Source organism: Terrapene carolina, unplaced genomic scaffold (genome assembly GCF_002925995.2).
Source record: "Terrapene carolina triunguis isolate 2854851 unplaced genomic scaffold, T_m_triunguis-2.0 Scaffold68, whole genome shotgun sequence".
NCBI classification, from domain to species: Eukaryota; Metazoa; Chordata; order Testudines; family Emydidae; genus Terrapene; species Terrapene triunguis.
In genome coordinates, this window is record NW_020664419.1 from 2,126,290 (window position 1) to 2,145,203 (window position 18,914).

Consider the following 18,914-nt stretch of genomic DNA (forward strand, 5'->3'; position numbering starts at 1 on the left):
CACACACACACACAATCTCTGTATCTTTCACATTCACCTCCCAACACATACTTGTATTATTATTGTTGTTACTTCTTGGTACTTCCTGCAATGCACAGATATTCTCTGTAATTTTATTCTTTCAAAGTGCTGTTATTTTAGTTTTTTCCCTGGTCTGTGCATTTGATAATTTTTATTTCTCTTACAATTAAGTTTAATTCTTTGAGTAGTGAGTTCTAAAATGCCTAACCTGTCCTGGCTGGAGTAATTAGGCCTATGGTAACTTAAAAAAAAAATTATATCTAGGTTTTTTGTTTCTACTGGTAGCGCACATCAGCACATATCTCGGTGCACATAACAAAATTTATTCCGCACATGGATGGAAAAAATTAGAGGGAACATTGGACTGGCTGCCTGTCTCAATTCTAACGGAGCAGTCTCACGTCCTGCAAAATATACTAGCATGTCCTAAAATGTCCTTGAGGGCTGGTGCATCATCATCACACCAAGATGTCATGGTGCAGTGTACAGTTGTCACGATTTGATGATATGTCGTCATGCTGTGATGATGCGATGTCAAGATGTTGCAATACAAATGCCCTGGTGCAACACATTTGTCCCACTTCAGCTGAAGTTAAAGAGCCAGTGCACTCTGACGGGCAGAGCTCTGCCCAGATATGTGCCCTAATGCCCAGGACACAGCCACATTGCTGAAGGGTGCGTCTTCTCACCAGCTGGGACAGAGCAGAGCAGTATTTTGCTTGAGTTGCTTATTAGCCCAGGATTGTACCTGAATTTCACGTAGTGTAACAGGTCACAGACTGAGTCATTTCACCTCATAATTGCAGGTTCCCATCTCCCATGCCCAAAACAAAACTGACACCCACCAGCTCCTTCCACATAAACCACTCCACCCCTGTCAGATGGTAGCAAGGAGCCATTTTTAATGTGGAAGCCTCTTTTTCCTTTTGTGTTTAAGAAAATGGTGCAGTTCAGCAAATTGTACTGACATGACCGGTCTTACTGGACCATTAGTTTCTACTTACATCTTTACCTCTTAGTCCGGTCTCTCCTGGTTTCCCAGGTATTCCTGGTTCACCTTTCTCTCCCCTCGGACCCATTTCCCCCTGGAGATAAACAGTGAACACAACCGTTGCTTTCTTCTACTGCATTTTGTACCCCTGATATTCTAGGCTGCTGTGTGATGTGGGTGTCTCTTTCTCTCTCTATGGCAGCTGTGTTTAGGGATGTGAAACAGGCCCAGCTCACTCTGTTTGGCATCTAAACATCTCACCTGCGTAAGGTTTGCAAAAGAGGCATTCTATATTCATTCTTATCATTGCCCACCAGCATTACCATGTTCCCTTTGTAGGCCGTGCTGGAGCCCTACGCATAAGTAACAGTATGAACCAAAGGCTGTGAACCGGAGCAGGCCGGGCTTCAGCACAATGGCAACGCACCAGGTGGCAGCTAACTACGTTAGCACATTCCTGTCTGGAAAGGACGGTACAAAAAACACACAGCTCTCTCAAGTAACTATGTAAACACATTCTTAAGAGATAGTACAAGAACACATCGACCCCTCAAAGATAAGGAGGGAATGACAGGATAATGGATGAGGATATTTTGTTCTAACTAGCAGGTACAAGGATAACAGTTCTAGCTAACAACATCTGGAGAGTAATACTTAACTTGTTTGTATCAATGTATAAAAAGAGAAGGCATAAAAGGAGCATCTTTGTGTTAGCCGAGGTGACAGGACCCTGGTGTCCTGATTGAGCTGGTCCCATTGTTGCGGGCATACATGTTTGAATGTACCTGTAACCACGGAGCCACGGTGCTAGTACCATGCTTCCTTGATAAGAAGCCTGGCCCAGTGTCTTCACCACCGAACCAAGCCTGTGGCCGTCCTTTATGAGTGACATCGAAGTTTGCTGAATCAGTACGCTGCATTCCCGGCTAGCGCAGCTAACATCGGAGCTCCAAGACTGAGCAGCCTTAACAGCTCTCCACAGCACTAACATCATCCTTCCTGACCCAAACACCCTTCACCTCTCTCCACTGGCTACCCCACTTCTCCACCACATTGAGTTAAAACGTCTTGTCCTCACCTTTGCTCTTCCACTCTGGCCTACATCTCCCAATCACCTAGGTGCACCCTCCCCCTAGCCCCCGAGGGAACCCATCCCAAAGCAGCCCACGGTTCTTGTGCCAGGTTTGGGGAAGGACCAGTCTCCCAAAACAAAATTCCCCTTCAACAAAGTCTAGGGAACACCATGAGAGAAATATCATCGTTAAGCAGATCTTCTGCACAAGGGGCCCAGATTGACAGAGGCACTTCGGGGGAGTGGGGCAGCTGCCTGAGTATCTTTGTGAATCTGTATCTAGGCTTTTTTCAGTGCCCTCGTCCACCGGTCTGGCACTTTGCAAAGACACTGAGAGGTATTTTTGAAGCCAGCCTTTAGAAGATATTTCTGGTTTGAGCATTGGTTTGAGCATTGGCCTGCTAAACCCAGGGTTGTGAGTTCAATCCTTGAGGGGGCCACTTAGGGATCTGGGGCAAAATCAGTACTTGGTCCTGCTAGTGAAGGCAGGGGACTGGACTCAATGACCTTTCAAGGTCATTTCCAGTTCTAGGAGATGGGATATCTCTATAAGAAAAAACTGGCCCTCTATGTCTCCAGAAGGGATGGAAAGTGGGTTACATTGGGACTGAGATCTCTCTAGGTTTCTGCACACGCAGAAATGGCCTGGACAGCTTCCTACTGGTGTGTGTTAAGGTTAGGCAAGGGGAGAGTACAAAGAGGCAGTTTTAGCCTGTCATCTTGCAGTGTGCAGGGCCCCAGCTCTGCTGAATGGAGATTCCAGCAGAGCCACAACTTGCCTTGAAGCCTCTTCAGTCTTTACAGCTTCCCCGCCCCACGAATGTCCACTCTAATCCCACTTTAACGGCATCCTTTTTTACGTTGCAAAACCCAACTGATCAAAGTCCATTTGGGCGATACAAGCAAGAGTTGTGATTTTGCTTTGCCCACTCTGCGGTCTGTGCTCACTCACCTTTGGGCCAGGTTTGCCGGATAAACCTACATTCCCCTGCAGAGAAATCAGACCGTAAGTCACTTGGCAAGAACAATACCCAGAGATGTCACTGAGTTCTGCTCTCACAACCCTAGCAAAACACAATCGGCAGCAGATACAACTCACGGAAGTAATTCCGAAGACACCCTAGGAATGCGGGCGCTGCGGCCAACATGTTTAGACCTGGCTAGTGATTTTGGGTAGCCAACCTGAGACACATTAAAGGGTGTGTTGCAAAGTGCTAAGCACCCGCTCTCTGAAATGAAGGTCCCTGGAAAGAGTCACAATTTGGGCTCTCTGAAATGACAGTCACAATTAAAAACCTTGGCCTAAGTGTGGCCAAGTCTGCCCGTTGGTGGCCAGGCTCTAAAATGGCCATTCTGTGGCCTGGGACACAATGTGTGTGTATGGCTTTGAACTACAGCAGCCAACACCAAGTAGGACACTTATGGTCTCTAAGCAGCAGTTCTGCCTGGTGAGCCAAAGTGGCATCTTCCCTTGGCTGAGCTGTTCGAAGTTATTCTAAGCTGCCTTTTGCAACTCTTCAAGGCGCCATGTTTTATGCAGCTACCTGCTCTTTGCTTGTGCTCTGTTAGCAGCTGGACTAATATGCTATCATGTGGGGAGGGGGGAGAAAGCATGTTTTTTTAATAGCAAGGGTTTTGATTGTCCACGGTCCTGTGTTTCAAAATAGCCAGAGTCCTAGAGTTTAAGGCCAGAAGGGACCTGACCAGATCACATAGTCTGACCTCCTGTATATGACAGGCCACCACTCAGCCATCCCCACACCCAACCCAACAGCACTACAGCCCTCAGGACACTAAACGGTGGTGAGCCACAGGCAGAGAACAGGAGGGACTGTGGTGCAGCCATGCCCGAGGTCCTTGCAATGGCAGGGACCTGATTAAGGCCCGGCTTGACAAAGCCTTGGCTGGGATGATTTAGTTGGTGTTGGTCCTGCTTTGAGGTCTCTTCCAACCCTAATCTTCTGTGATTCTAAGTAATAGATTCAGGTGGTGCCCCTGGATCTGCACTACAGGGGGAGTTCACCTTCACCTTTGCTCTGCAGTCCCACAGCCTGGGATGAGCTGCCCTGTAATATGATCATGCCCTATGGCAGGCCTGCACAACATGCGGCCCGGGGGCCGCATGCGGCCCGCGGGGGCTCACTGTGCGGCCCGCGGGGGTTGAGTAGATGGGCTCACTGTGCGGCCCGTGGGGGGCTGAGTAGGCAAGCGGTGGGTGAGGGAGGGGAGCTGAGTAGGCGAGCGGGCGGGCAGTGGCGGGGAATGAGGAGGCGAGCCGGGCGGGTGGAGGGCTGAGGAGGCGAGCGGGCGGGCAGTGGCGGTGGGGCAGGTGAGCCGGTGGCGGGGGAGGAGGGGCTGAGGAGGCGAGCGAGCAGGCAGTGGCGGAGGGTGAGTAAGCGAGCCAGGGCAGGGGGGCTGAGGAGGCCAGTGGTGAGTCGGTGGCTGACCTGTTCTACTGATCTGGTCTGGCTCCCATCCCCTCTTCCAGGGCCGGCTCCAGGCACCAGCAAAACAAGCAGGTGCTTGGGGCGGCACATTTCTAGTTGCGGCATTCTGGCGCCGGCCATCATAGGTGCCGACTCCGGGGCATGGGGAAAAAGTGCCCTCACCGCCCCAGCTCGCCTCCACTCTGCTTCCGCCTGCTCCCCTGAGCGCACCGCCGCCGCTCCGCTTCTCCCCCCTCCCTCCCAGGCTTGCCAAGTGCAAAACCGCTATTTCGCGCAGCAAGGCTGGGAGGGAGGAGAAGCCGAGCGGCGGGCGCTCGGGGGAGGCGGTAGTGGTGGAGCGGAGGTGAGCTGGACCGGGGAGTGGTTTCTCTACCCCCCCCGTTACTTCCTGCTCCCCCTCACCCTAGCTCACCTCTGCTCCACCTGCTCCCCTGAACACGCCGCAGGAAGCAATGGGGGGGAGAAATGCGGCACGCCGGGGGAGGAGGTGGTGCTGGGGATTTGGGGAAGGGGTTTGGAAGGGTGGAGTTGGGGTGGGGCTGGGGGCAGAGGGGCACGAAAAAGAAAGGGGAGGTGGCCAAAAATTTTTTTGCTTGGGGCAGCAAAAATCCTAGAGCCGGCCCTGCCCTCTCCAAGGGTTGCAGCTGTCTGGAGGTGCCTGCCTTCCACGCCTTTCTCATTCACACCTCATTCATTCAACAGGGCAATTAATTACAAAGTGGGGGGAAGATTTTATTCTACTTCCAGCAAAAAGACATTTTTCTTTTACCTTAATTATACTACCTTAGGGGCCCGCTATAACATATTACCGAGGTTCAATACTGCTGTTTCGGTGGGGCGGCACTGGGGAAGGATGGTTTGTTTCCGTGGGGTGGGTGGCGCTGGTGGGGGGGTTTGGCGGCGCTCAGGGGGTTACGGCCCTTAGCTGTTTTCTTTGGAGTAATATGGCCCTCGCCGCTTTACGAGTTGTGCAGGCCTGCCCTATGGGCTCTGTAGAGTGTTTAAGGTGCATCGTTTTTGTATCAGAAGCTACTGGATTCATTTGCTAATGACAGGCCATATGGGGTGAGGCCAGATTTCGCTAGGGTGACCAGATGTCCCGATTTTATAGGGACAGTCCCGATTTTTGGGTCTTTTTCTTATATAGGCTCCTATTACCTCCCACCCCGTCCCGATTTTTCACATTTGCTGTCTGGTCACTCTAGATTTCACTCTTAGTGCAGCCCCACTGACTCGTCACGTTGATTTCAGTGCAGGTGCCCAGAGGTAACGGAGCAGAATATAGCTCAGGGGCTCTTGTTTTCTGTCCTTTCCCCTCTCAGTTCCCATTCATCGCATGGCCCCCACTCACCCTTTCGCCCATGTCCCCCTTCAATCCCGGTTGCCCTGGAATGCCAAAACCTGGACTTCCCTGGGGGGAGAGCAATGAACACAAATGCATCAAATTCACCGTGCTGCTTGCAGTAAAACATAATGATTCTTTTGCCCTCCTCCCTTTTCCTGCCTCCCTAGGAAGACTGAGATGAGACGGTCTCTCCCACCGGGCATCAGCAGCATTCAGCAACATGCAGGAATCCAGACCTGGGCTCGGCAGCCAGCATGGAGGTTTTCAGGAGGAGGCAGTTCTCATGGAAAGGCCCTTAGCTCTTTTGGGCTAGTATCCGCCATGAACATCACATTGAACAAGTCATAGCTGGGGGCAAACGCTGCTGCTAGAATTCTGATCAGTGAACGGAGTGAGTGCATCACTCTTGTTTCACCATCATCGCACCAGCTGCCTGTGCGACTCTGCGTTAGCATCACCGGTCTGCTCTCAACCTACTAAAGCCCTTGAGAATTCCCCTCCCCAAGCACCAGCTAGAGGTTGCCTGCCCCTGCTCCCTATGTCACCCTGCTTCAGTAACATGTCATACGGTGTGTCCATTACTTCAGCCCTTTATCTTCCCCCTCTCTTGAGCCCACCCACTCGGGGTTCAGAGATGCTGACCTGCTTCCAGTTCATACTATAATTACCAGACAGTGTGCTTTGTGCTGCACAAGACACAAAGAGAGATACAGTCCCACCCCCAGCTTCCAACTCAACAGACAAGCCTTTGCGTTTAGGGCCAGACGGAAAGGCGGCAGCTCCCACATGATGCATTTCCAGCGAAGAGAGGTAGGAAGTGAAAGGAGACGTATTGCTGGACCGCAGGGCCTCATTGTCACCCTCCCGCCTTACAACATATTTATCTCAAAGTCTTTGGCCTCAGTGTGCCACTGCAAACATCAGGGGCTACCATGCATGGACCGTGCACACCAGTTTGGCTTAATGAGAAGCTCAGTCCACATTGTGGCCTTCTTCGCGAAGACCCACAATATACAATTTGAACCAATAAAGGAACTGAAAGTTTCCAGTGCCACAAGCACGGCCTTTACCTTCTCTCCTTTATCTCCTTGTTTTCCTTTGTTTCCCTGTGGTCCTGTGGGGCCGACAAGTCCAATATCCCCCTAAGTGTGAAGAAGTCACAAAGTTAGTAACATCCTAGCCAGGGCTTGCCCTTCCTGTGTGACTGCTGGAATCCATGCAATGGGTGGTTCAGTTTTCAATCCACTCTGATGACTAATTTCATTGAGAAATCCACCCATTTACCTTCGGATTTTATCCTGCTGCCCATCACCATAGTATCTGGGTGCCTACTATGTAAAATCAATATCTATAGTTAAGTCCCTAGTGGATTTCATGGAGTCTGAGGCTCTGAAAATAATATCCTTAGCTGTGAAAAACTGTGTAACAGGGGAAGGAATTAGCAGAGTTAGACGGACTTTGCTCTCACTTACACCGGTTTAACTCCATTGGAGCAACTCCTAATTCACACTGGTGTAAATGTGATGAGAATCTGGCCCAGGAGTTGTCTGCTATGAAGCTTCAAAAGAGACTGGTATTTTACCAACAAAAATTATAAAAGGTCTGAAGAATAGGACGTATGAGGCAAGGAGAAAGCTAAGGACCTCGCAGACCCCTCTGCCAGCGCGCCACAGAATGGAATGAAATGTCTTAAGACCCAGACAGCAAACAAGAGAGTATTGCTAAGTCCCCTAATGGGAGGTGGGTCTCATGAGAGGATCCTTCTCTTATAGGAGTGCCCCACAGAATGGAAACGGTTGGAGAACAATGGGGATAAATGCACTGGGCACGCTCAAGCTTCAAGAAAGGCAAAGCAGCAGTTTGTCATGTGGTAAAGGCGGGTGTTAGGAAGAGGAGTTGAGGGATATATTAGCTTTCTTAGTCAACAAGAGCAGTACTAGCCAGGAAGGCTGCAGCAGGGAAAATGTAGCCTAAGTTCTGTAGTTCTAAGTCTGGCAATAAGCTGCTAAGGCAGTGGTCCACAGACTGTTCAGGGTTGCACCCAGGGCCGGCTCCAGGCACCAGCCGAGCAAGCTTGTGCTTGGGGCGGCAGATTCTACGGGGCGGCATTCTGCCCAATCCTAGGGCGGCACGGCCACTTTTCTTTTTTTTTTTGGTTCGCCGCTCCGGCCGCCCTGTAGGGGGCGGCGGCGCAGAGGAGGGGAGCGCCCTGCTGGGAGCGGGCTGCGCACTCCGTCTGCCCCAGCCGGAGGCAGGTCTGTAGCAAGCCCGGCAGGGCAACCCGCGTCCTTCCCTGCCTGCTGACCCGGAAGGCGGCGCAGCGGTCGGGGCCGCATGGAGAGCACCCCGCTGAAGCCCTGGCCGCCCCTCTTCTCTCTCTCCCCCCGCTCCCTCCCCTTTTCCCCCGCTAGCCAGGACACGTCTGCAGCGCAGGGAGTCTCCCTGCACCCTGGCTCCAGCCGCGCCGCCGTTTTTTTTTTTTTTTTTTTTTTTGGGCGGCAAAAAAGCCAGAGCCGGCCCTGATTGCACCCCACCCAGGAGCAGAGCCCCGTCTTGGGGCTAAGGCTGGGGGCAGGTCTGGGGTCGGGAGCAGAGCCCCAGCCGGGGGCAGGGCTGGGCGCAGGGCCGGGAGCCGTGGCTGGGGGCAGGGCCAGAGCGGAGCTGGAAGCAGATCAGGGCTGGGTGGCGCTCCCGCCCTGCCCCCCCAGGGGCTGGATGGGGCTCTGCCATCCCCCCACCTCCAACTAGGGGGGTGCACCCCAGTTTGGGGACCACTGTGCTAAGGGAAGTACCAGAGTTAGAACATTCCATACCGGACACATCCATAAGGGTGGGGGAAAAAGGGAAATTAAATCAATCCTGCCGTCAAGCAGGTGCCTGGCATGGCTAATGCAGCAGGCGGTCTCTTCCATCTCTAAGAAGTCCCTGGATTTTGGAAACCGAGTTTACTCTAGCAATGTCAACATCTCTCCACTCTAGACAGAGTCCAGAGTCTGTCTTGGGCACTGGATCTGTGCTTTACTAACCCCCTTAACCAATACCCCACAATCTAAGCCTTTTCCACAAGCTGACACTGGAAACAGAATGGCTGGAAGCAAATTTACATCTACCACGTGTCTAGATGTTATGTGAGGGTTTAAATTTGCTTGCATATAAACAAGAGAAAGATTAATGGGGCAGAATCATCGTTGATCATGTGTCATTATACCCAGACTTTGAATACAGCTTCCATATGAGGAGAGACTAAAAAGACTGGGACTGTTCATCTTATAAAAGAGACTTGGGGGGGGGGATATGCTAGAAGTCTATAAAATGATGAAGGGGGTGGGGAAAATGAATAAGGAAGTGTTATTTACTCTGTCACACAACACACAACCAAGGGGCCACCTAATCAAATTAATAGGCAGGAGCTTTAAAACAAATGTAAGGAAGTACTTCTTCACACAACACACAATCAACCTGTGGAACTCATTGCCAGGGGACGTTGTGAAGGCCAAAACTATAACTGGATTCAAAAAAGAATTAGATAAGTTCATGGAAGATAGGTCTACCAATGGCTATTAGACAAGATGGTCAGGGTCACAACACCATGCTCTGGGTGTCCCTCAGCCTCTGACTGCTAGAAGCTGGGACTGGATGCTAGAAGCTGGATCACTTAATTGCCCTGTTCTGTTCAGTCCCTCTGAAGCATCTGGCCCTGGACACTGTCAGACAGAGGATACTGGCTAAATGGACCACTGGTCTGACCCAGTATGACCGTTCTTAAGTTCCAATCTCTGTTCACTTGAGCTCTGTCATTTCATGAGGCCAGGTCTTCGTATATCCCAGGAATCTCAGTGAGTAACATGGTACTCAGCCCTAGTCTTCTTAGGCAAAGGTCTCATGCAAGTTTTAAAGTTGTTCTGCATAGTTAACTTACTCTGGTACCCTTCTTGCCTGGAGGTCCAACAACCTAGGAGAAAAGGAAGCCGCATAAGTGTCCTCTTTATTTAGAGGAATTCTTTCCCTGCCACAGGTGGATATTAGAATCATAGAAGATTAGGGTTCGAAGAGATCTCAGGAGGTCATCTAGTCCAACCCCCTGCTCAAAGCAGGACCAACCCCAACTAAATCATCCCAGCCAGGGATTTGTCAAGCCGGGCCTTAAAAACCTCTAAGGAAGGAGATTCCACCACCTCCCTAGGTAACCCATTCCAGTGCTTCACCACTCTCCTAGTGAAATAGTGCTTCCTAATATCCAACCTAAACTTCCCCCACTGCAACTTGAGACCATTGCTCCTTGTTCTGTCATCTGCCACCACTGAGAACAGCCGAGCGCCATCCTCTTTGGAACCCCCCTTCAGGTAGTTGAAGGCTGCTATCAAATCCTCCCTCACTCTTCTCTTCTGCAGACTAAATAAGCCCAGTTCACTCAGCCACAATCAGATCATGTTACACTGGGGTTTTACAGGGGGCGAGTGGGGGAGGACACAACTCAAATTTCAAAGCAAAATAAGCTCAGTCTACTTCCATTCCCTATAGGACCTTGCACCCTGTGTTTTAATGGCAAAAGCCAACTCCTGTACTGTATCCAACATCAGAAAGGACTATAGGCCTGGTCCAAAACCCATTGAAAGACTCCCATATATTTCAATGGGCTTTGGATCAGGGCCTATGTAAGCCCAAGTGTGGGATCCAAAGGTAATTCACCTTCAGGGGAGTGGGGCCAGTTAACTGGTCAAGACTTACCCAGAACAGCCCAAGGACTTTAAGTACACCAGGGCTGAGCCTCGATGGATCCAGCAGGCCTCAGTATCTATCAGAATAAATTTAAGTGCCCTGGTAGTGCCCAAATCAGCCCTGTGCTAACTCTCATAACCGGAGATCAGATTAAATGGATAGGATTAGACTACAAAATCTTTGGGGCCAGGATTGTCTTTCTAGCACCAGTCTCAATGGGGCCCCAGTCTGGATCAGGGCCTTCCAGGAAATCGCATATTACAGAAGAAATAGCAGTAATCACTAATGTGGAACTGGCTTTCAGAATTCCACCACCGGGGAGCCTGGTTTTCAGAAGTCAGTGCAACCCATGAATCCATGTGACTTTAACAGTGAGTGTGAACAGACGGTTCAGTAAGACTTCCTGAGTTCTTTAGCTTTTCATGCTGCCCGCTGTAAAGCTGTGCGTTAAGCGGCACAAGCCATGTCTGTATTGTACACCGAGTGATGCAGTATCTATTGTGCAGGCGAGTTACTAGAACTACTGTCCACTCATAGTTACCCCCATGGCCGGAGCACCTGGAAAGCCCTGACTTCCCTGTAAGAAAAGAGTAAATACATAAAGTTAAAAGTTAGAAAATTAAATGCTTTTATGCTTAAAAAACCTAAAGCATCATTTCTTAAACCAGCCCCCAGCTCAGGCACAGAAGGACAGAAGTAAAACATTAGGATGATGCTTAGGGCCCTACCAAATTCATGGTCCATTTTGGTCAATTTCAGGGTCATAGGATTGTAAAAATTGTAAATTTCATGATTTCAGCTATTTAAATCTGAAATTTCATGGTGTTGTAACTGTAGGGGTCCTGACCCAAAAGGGGATTATGGGGGATCACAAGGTTATTGTAGGGGGGCTGTGGTATTGCCACCCTTACTTCCGCGCTGCCTTCAGAGCTGGTCTCCCCCATGAAATCTGGTCTTTTGTATACATTTATCCTATATTATACAGATTTCATGGTCTGTGATGCATTTTTCATGGCTGTGAATTTGGTAGGGCCCTAATGATGCTGTCTGTCTTTCATTGGCCCAATGACCCGTCATTGTCATTATGAATGACTGTGATGAATAAGAATGGTCACTGGCACAGGGAAAGAGTGAGAGATGTACACTATTGGCTGGGGTTTGGGCATTCACTTGGGATGTGGGAGACCAAGTTCAAGTCCCCGCTCCAGTTACTGTTTACACTAAGTGGAACAGGTTGAGAGAGCTCGACAGCAGAATAGCCCATGGCCCAATCACCTGAGAGGTGGGAGACCCAAGTACAAGTGCCTTCCCCATAACAGGCAGAGGGGGGAATTGAACCAGGGTTTCCTACATCCCAGGTAAGCACCCCTAGCTACTGGGCTAAAGGAGACCCCACCACGACTCATTTTGTGAATCTAGTTCTTTTAAAATGCCAGAAACAAAACATTTTTGTTCGACTCAAAATGGATTTTTTTTCCTAGTTGATGAAATTTTTTGCAGTTTTCCGATTCAGTTTGACCCAAAATGAATTTAACAAAAATTTTGGGGTTGCCAGTGAACTGAAAAATCAGTTATTCCCCCTGCCCTGCTTGGAACACCATGTTCCAGAAGAGAGGAAACTTGTAAAGGGAGCTAAACACAGTCACTATTTTAAGGTTGTTATCTGATTATCAGGAGTCCTGACTCCTGTTCTTTGCCTTGGCTCCTCGATCTAAACAACCCCCCCACCCCCCGCCACCTCCCGCATTACTTACTTGGTCTCCTTTCTGCCCCACCATTCCTGGAAGACCCTGTAAAACAAAAAAGGAACATTTCCAACAGGTTAAAAATACTTCAGTCGTTTAATTCCGGGGTCCCAAAGGGACCACATTGTACAGCAGGGACAACGGCAGTGTCAAGTTGGGTCTTCATGGCGCATTTAGCCGTTGGCTTCTTTGATAAGACTGCCCCCAAAAGGGAGTTAAATGTGATGATGATTTTAATGCCATGAAAACTCGTCCATTAGGGAGTGGAACGAGGTCACCAGCGCCTGGCACATAGGCTACCCCTCAGCCATCAGATGGGAACATTGATCATGAACCTGGGCCCGATTTGAATAGGGCGACCTAGAAGCGATAAACTCTATGTCCCACTACCGGGCTTTTCAACACAAGCCCAGCCCCACGCCATGGAGTAGCTCTTCTTCAGGGACCTCCAACCAGATCCACACGTACATACAAATCTCACTAGAAATTCTGTTCTCATGAGATTTCCTGCCCAATTTTTAACTGACAGAAGTTTGAATACAAGACCAGAAGGCACCCATACCAGCCCCCACTCTAAGGGCTTTTGGGTGCGAGAGAGAGATCTGCCAGTCAGTAGGAAACCTAAATCAAACTCTGAGACACCCAAATCTCACCACTTCACTGCCATTCCAGGAGGCTAAAAGGGGATGGGGCTAGTCTTCAACCTGAATGCAGCTAGGTGACCAGATGTCCCGATTTTATAGGGACAGTCCCAATATTTGGGGCTTTTTCTTATATAGGTTCCAATTACCCCCCACTCCCAGTCCCAATTTTTCACACTTGCTATCTGGTCACCCTAAATGCAGCCATTGCAGACTCACGTTAATGAAGAGCCTGATTCTCATTAATACCATGTTTCTTTCACACCATTCTGGCAGGTAAAAGGCCCACTTTAATGCCCCTTTACCCAGAGTGGCATAAAGGGACATTCATGTAAATGAGAGCCAGGTTGAGCATCTCTAGCAACGGGAGATGCCAAACAGAGACTACAATGTTTGCAAGAGCTGTTGAAAGTGGCTCCAAAGGCACCGCAACATCTAGAAGGAGCTGGCTCTGCAATGGTCTCGTCAAGAAAGGGTTTGGGATGGTTCCATTTGTTACAGGCAGGCTCATTCTGACAGCAGCTTGTCAAGCAATTTGATTGACTTACAGCAATTCCTTGAAGTCCCTTCGGCCCCATTTCTCCAGGCTCCCCCTGCAAGTGACAGAAAATACACAGGGATATTAGGTGCATAATTGTTGCCAGAACAGACCAATGGTCCACCTACTTCAGCGTCCAATCTCTGACAGAGCCTGGTGCTCAAAACTGCAGAGGAAGTCACCTGCAGGGGAGATATCTTCCTGTCCCCAGCTGGTGATGAGTCCATGTCCTGAAGCATGAGGATTGGTAACTTATTTTTATCCTAACTGCAAATGCTAATAAAAATATCCAATTTTATTTTGATCCTTGATTTAATAATTAAATGAAAATTCAGAAGGAATGTGCCTTGGGGGTCTGTAAAACAACAAATATGCATGGGAAATATTCCTCAAAAGAAAACTGAATACACATTCAACAGGCTAAGACCCCTCAGATATTGGGCTCAATTCTGCTGCCAGCCACACTGGTTTTAGCCCAGTGTAACTCCACCAATTTTATCTTTAATCTATACCAGTATAACCAAGAGCAAATCAGGCCTATTCTCTCTCTCCTCTCCTATGTCCAAGCATCATTTATTTCTATCAGTTTAAGGACCCCTCTCACCTTCTCCCCTTTGACACCTGCTTGGCCTTTTTTACCCTGGAAAATGAAAGATGCTTTTGTTAAGACAAAGATCCATTTGCAAAGAAATATCAACCAACAAACATGCAAGCCCTGCACTCTGCAGGAGAAAGAGCTTTGGATAGTCCTTCTCCAGGAGTTTGCAAAGCAAGAGGACAAATATCTTTGTTTTAATATCAATAGACTTTGCATTCATATATTGCCCTTCAGGTGAGGATTTCAAAGAGCCAGACAAATAATAATTAATTCTCACAATATTGTGTGTATTATGGTAACACCAGCTGAGATTGGGGTCCCATTTTACTGGGATAGTTTGGGCTCTAAATTCACTGAATTTTTTTGTTAAACTTTGATTTTGGTTCACCCAAACCCTACCTTTGGGCCAGTCAGTCCTTCTTCTCCAGGCAATCCTGGTTCACCCTAAACAAAACAAAAAAATGTTATTTCCCTGACTGTCCCATGTAGTCTGTCCCAGAAAGAACTCATTAAAAACACCAGTAGTTATAGGCTTAAGGGCCCTTACAGAAAACACCCAGTCACGCTTTTTCCTTTTCTTAAAGAGGTGCAATTGCCAGGGCCGGCTCCAGGCACCAGCTGACCAAGCAGGTGCTTGGGGCGGCCAAGGGAGAGGGGCGGCACCTGAGGCAATTGGGGGGCGGCAGGTCTCTCACTCCCTCTAGGAGCAAAGGACCTGCCCCTGTAGTGCCCCCCCGGTGGCGGGGGTTTTGTTTTTTTTTTTTTTTTTGCTTGGGGCGGCAGAAATGCTGGAGCCGGCCCTGGCAATTGCACATGCAAAAATGCACATACAAGTGCATGCCCACATTTGTGTACACAGTACCACGATTGCACATGCAAAGGGCAAGTTAGAGATGGCTGTTTGCATGTGCAAATACCCAATTCCCATGCCTTGTTATAAACATGCACATGCATTTTTCCACATGCAAGCAGGGCTTGGCCCTCAGTATTGTGTGTTGAAGGGGCAGTTCTTTAGAAAGCAAATTCTCCATTAGCTAGACAAGACGGTCTGAAGTGAGTCATCTGTCCATCTCCCAGAGCCACTGCTCTGCAGAATCCTCTCCAAGCAATAAGCCACTTGATGCAGGAGAGGCATGGAAGAGAAACAGTGATAAGAAGATGGAATTAGCCAGACCCGATCATTGGCCAGTTAGGTTCGGTATCCTGCCCACAGCAGTGGCTGTCGTCCCATGCTTCAGGGGGAGGGCAACTGCTCACTCAATCGTGCATTTAGCTACTCGTTCAGTGCTACATGTAGGGGCCGGGAGATCTTCCCAGCCCATGGAGGTGACCACTTCATGCCCATAGATTTGATTATCTTTCACATACCTAAGCCACTCTCGGGGCTTTTTTGTTACATCAAAAAATCACAGGATTTGACTCCCTGATCCTTGTCCAGCAGTGACTGTCACAGGCTGATGCATCAACATTTTCCTCGCCCTCAGGCGGCAAAATCCTCCCCACTCTCCCCGAGTCACTTCCCCAACAATCATTGCCACCCATTTGTGAGGGGCCTCTCTCATGGACACTTTGTACACGGTAGGGCTGCTTACCAGCAGGTCAGGGTCCTGTACCAGATATGGACTGGCTACAGAGCTCCCTTCTCAGAGCGAGACACACCAGATGTGTTCACTAGAAGATCCTTTAATGCATTGCCAGCAATGGCGGAGGTTAGCTTTAAAAAGGTATGTTGCCTTGTGGCTGAACAGTATAATACAGTTTAATATGCCTTTCCAGACACCGTTCACCTTGCCAGCCTCCACCAGGAACTAGGGTTGCCAACTTTCTAATCGCACAAAACCGAACACCCCTGCCCCGCCCCCTGCCCCGAGGCCTCACCCCTTCTCTGAGGCGCAGCCCCCACTTGCTCCATCCCCCCTCCCTCCGTCGCTTGCTCTCCTCCACCCTCACTCTCTTTCACTGGGATGGGGCAGGGGGGTTGGGGTCTGAGTGCTCTGGCTGGGGGTGCGGACTCAGGTGAGCCCAGGGATGAAGGGTTTGGGGTGCAGGAGGGGGCTCCTGGCTGGGGCTGAGGGGGTTCAGAGTGTGAGAAGGGGTGAGAGCTCCGGCTGGGGGTGTTGGCTCTGGGGTGGGGCCAGAAGTGAGGGGTTCAGGGTGCAAGAGGGGGCTCTGGGCTGGGGTGCAGGGGGGTGAGGGCTCCATCTGGGGGTGTGGGCTCTGGGGTGAAGCCAGAGATGAGGGATTTGGAGTGCAGGAGGGGGCTCAGGGCTGGGGCAGAGTGTTGGGGGGGGGAGTGCGGGCTCTGGGAGTGAGTTTGGGTGCGGGAGGGGACTCCAGGCAGGGGGTTGGAGTGCGTGATGGGGTTCAGGGTACACGGTCCCGCCAGTGCTTACTGTGGCTCCCAGGAAGCAGCTGCCAGGTTCCTGCAGCCCCATGGTGCATGGGCAGCCATGGACAGGAGGCTCCGTGCGCTGCCCTTGCACCCACAGACGCCACCCTCACAGTTCCCATTGGTCGCGGTTCCTGGCCAATGGGAGCTGCGGAACCGGCACTCAGGGCGGGGATAGCGCATGGAGCCTCCCTGGCCGCCCATATGCCTAGGGGCCACAAGGACCTGGCAGTCGCTTCCAGAAGCCGCACAGAGCTATGGCAGGCAGGGAGCCGGCCTTAGCCCCGCTGCGCCGCTGACCGGACTTTTAACGGATCAGTTGGCGGTGCCAACCGGAGCCACCAGGGTCCCTTTTCAACGGGGCGTTCCGGTCAAAAACTGGACGCCTGGTAACCCTACCAGGAACCTAGGAATTCCCAGGCTAGATCAGAGCAGAGACCACCAGATGTTTCAGAGGAAGGCGTTCAAACCGGCCATTAGGAAGATGTGGGCTAATCTGTCCCCCACTTTCAGACTCATCCTAATCCCTAATAGTTAGAGGTTAAGACTTGAAGCATGAGTTTTAATCTGTCTTCAAGAATGGATGGATGTGAGCATTAACTACTGCAACTCTGGATAGTCTGGCTAGCCATATAAATGGGAACATAGGACACAGGACTCGAAGGGATTGCTGTGTCACTGAGTCCAATCCCCTGTTATCACAGGAAGCCACGTCATATAGTCCCATTCATAAATGTATCAAGCTCCATCTTAAAACTACTTAGGTTGTTTGTCCCCCACTACTCCTATGGGGAGGCTGTTCCAGAACTTTACTCTTCTGATGGGTAGAAGCCTCCTTCTAGTTTCCAGCCTAAATTTATTCATGACCAGTTTCTACCCATCCAGTCTTTTTTTTTTTTGAGTCTTGCTGGATTCTTGGCCTCAATGTCATCCTGTGGTAGGGAGTTCCACTGTCTAATTATGCCTTGTGTGAAGAAGGATTTCCTTTCACAGGTTTTGAATTTGGGGTAGTGTCATTGTATTCTATGCCACAAGTGATGTCCGTCCACCTTCCCCGTCAGAAGACCACCACCCATTTCCAACCACCCTAGCACAGGTTCAACTTGGATGAGTGTTTTTAATACCCGCCTTTTGTCCTTGTGCTCCGGGTGGTCCCATTGCCCCCTGAAAAACAGAGAGAGAAGACAGCTCAGCCTCTAGGACTCATTGCTGGCTTCTGTCCTCTTCATCACCATCACCATTCTTCAGTGTTTCTCTCCTTTTTCAACCCCAGCAGCAGTGCATGAGTTTCAACCACACCTCTCCATTGTGATCCAGCTATTTACAAAGGGCTGATTTCAGCAACGCCCGTCCCTCGCCTATTAGATTGTCACCTCCAACAGTTTGCTAAATCCAGTTCCATCAAACAGTGAAGACACAGGCGTCTTGCAAGGACAGAGCAATTCCTCCCAGGTGTTTAGGGGCAAAGGGCAGGATGCCGGAAGCCCAAGCGGGATTTTTGTGCCACAAGTCCAACTGCACAGGAACTCCAGGCACTGCCTGGCACAGCAGGGATTTGGGGGTAGAGCTGGTGGACCTGCCACCAACCATTTCCCTTGGCAGAGGGGGAGGCCAGGTGCTGCACAGGCTGCAGCGGACACTGTGGAACAGCTCCACTTCTGTTCCATGGCCTAGGTGCCTTCCCTCTCTACAGCCCCACTGGAACACCCCAGAGTACAGGCCGTGAGGCTCAGGCTGCTCATTGGGACCAGGGTTTGGGCGTTAATGCCGTGCAGGTCAGATGCTAATTGGATCAGACTGACTCCTCCCCAAGCTGGAACCCCGCAGCCACATGGTGCTCACAGCCAGGTGAAATTCTCTCCTACCTCTGAGAAAATAACGTCCAGTCCAAGTCCGACAAATGAGGCTGCATCTACACTGGGCTTTGCTGCCAAACACCTGGCTATTGCTGGTTTAGTTCTACTGCAGTAGCCATACTGGGCACCAAGGTTCCCAGTACTGATGGTGTTTAAATCACTGAGTCCTCCCACCCTAATGAGAGAAGGTCTAAACACCATGATCAAAATGCTGGTGGCCACTGACACCTTGTCTGCACTAGCCTGCCCACTAGAGCTGGTGGGAAAAAGCAGGAGGTTCCAGAGAACATTTTGACAAAAATGGAGGGGGAAAAATACATATTTCAATTTTTGGCAGAAATTTGAATACAGGGCTACATCTCCCATGACACACCAGGATCTCCCCTTTTGGAGACAGGAGGCAGTACATCATGGGAGTCCCTGGCCCTGGTGCTTCCTGGGAGATGTAGTCACTCTGGGGAGCTCAGCCCATAGAGGAGAATGGGGACATGAGGCAAGTAAACTATAACTCCCATGAGGCAACGTGGCAGCGTGTCCAATTTGAAATATTTC

At 50.2% G+C, this 18,914-nt stretch overlaps 1 protein-coding gene across 1 annotated transcript in view; it reads right to left on the reverse strand.

Annotated features, from left to right (window-relative positions):
• LOC115271172 (collagen alpha-1(I) chain-like) overlaps positions 1–14,600 on the reverse strand; it is a 38,227-nt gene extending 23,627 nt beyond the window's left edge. Inside the window, exons 1-7 of the mRNA XM_029910817.1 lie at positions 14,517–14,600; positions 14,124–14,159; positions 13,530–13,574; positions 12,350–12,385; positions 11,137–11,172; positions 3,037–3,072; positions 1,026–1,106 (exon numbers count right to left, since the gene is read on the reverse strand). Coding sequence (XP_029766677.1) covers positions 1,026–1,106; positions 3,037–3,072; positions 11,137–11,172; positions 12,350–12,385; positions 13,530–13,559 — 219 coding nt within the window. The 5' untranslated portion in view covers positions 13,560–13,574; positions 14,124–14,159; positions 14,517–14,600. The remainder of the gene's footprint in view (positions 1–1,025; positions 1,107–3,036; positions 3,073–11,136; positions 11,173–12,349; positions 12,386–13,529; positions 13,575–14,123; positions 14,160–14,516) is intronic.
• Between the last annotated feature and the right edge of the window lie 4,314 nt (positions 14,601–18,914).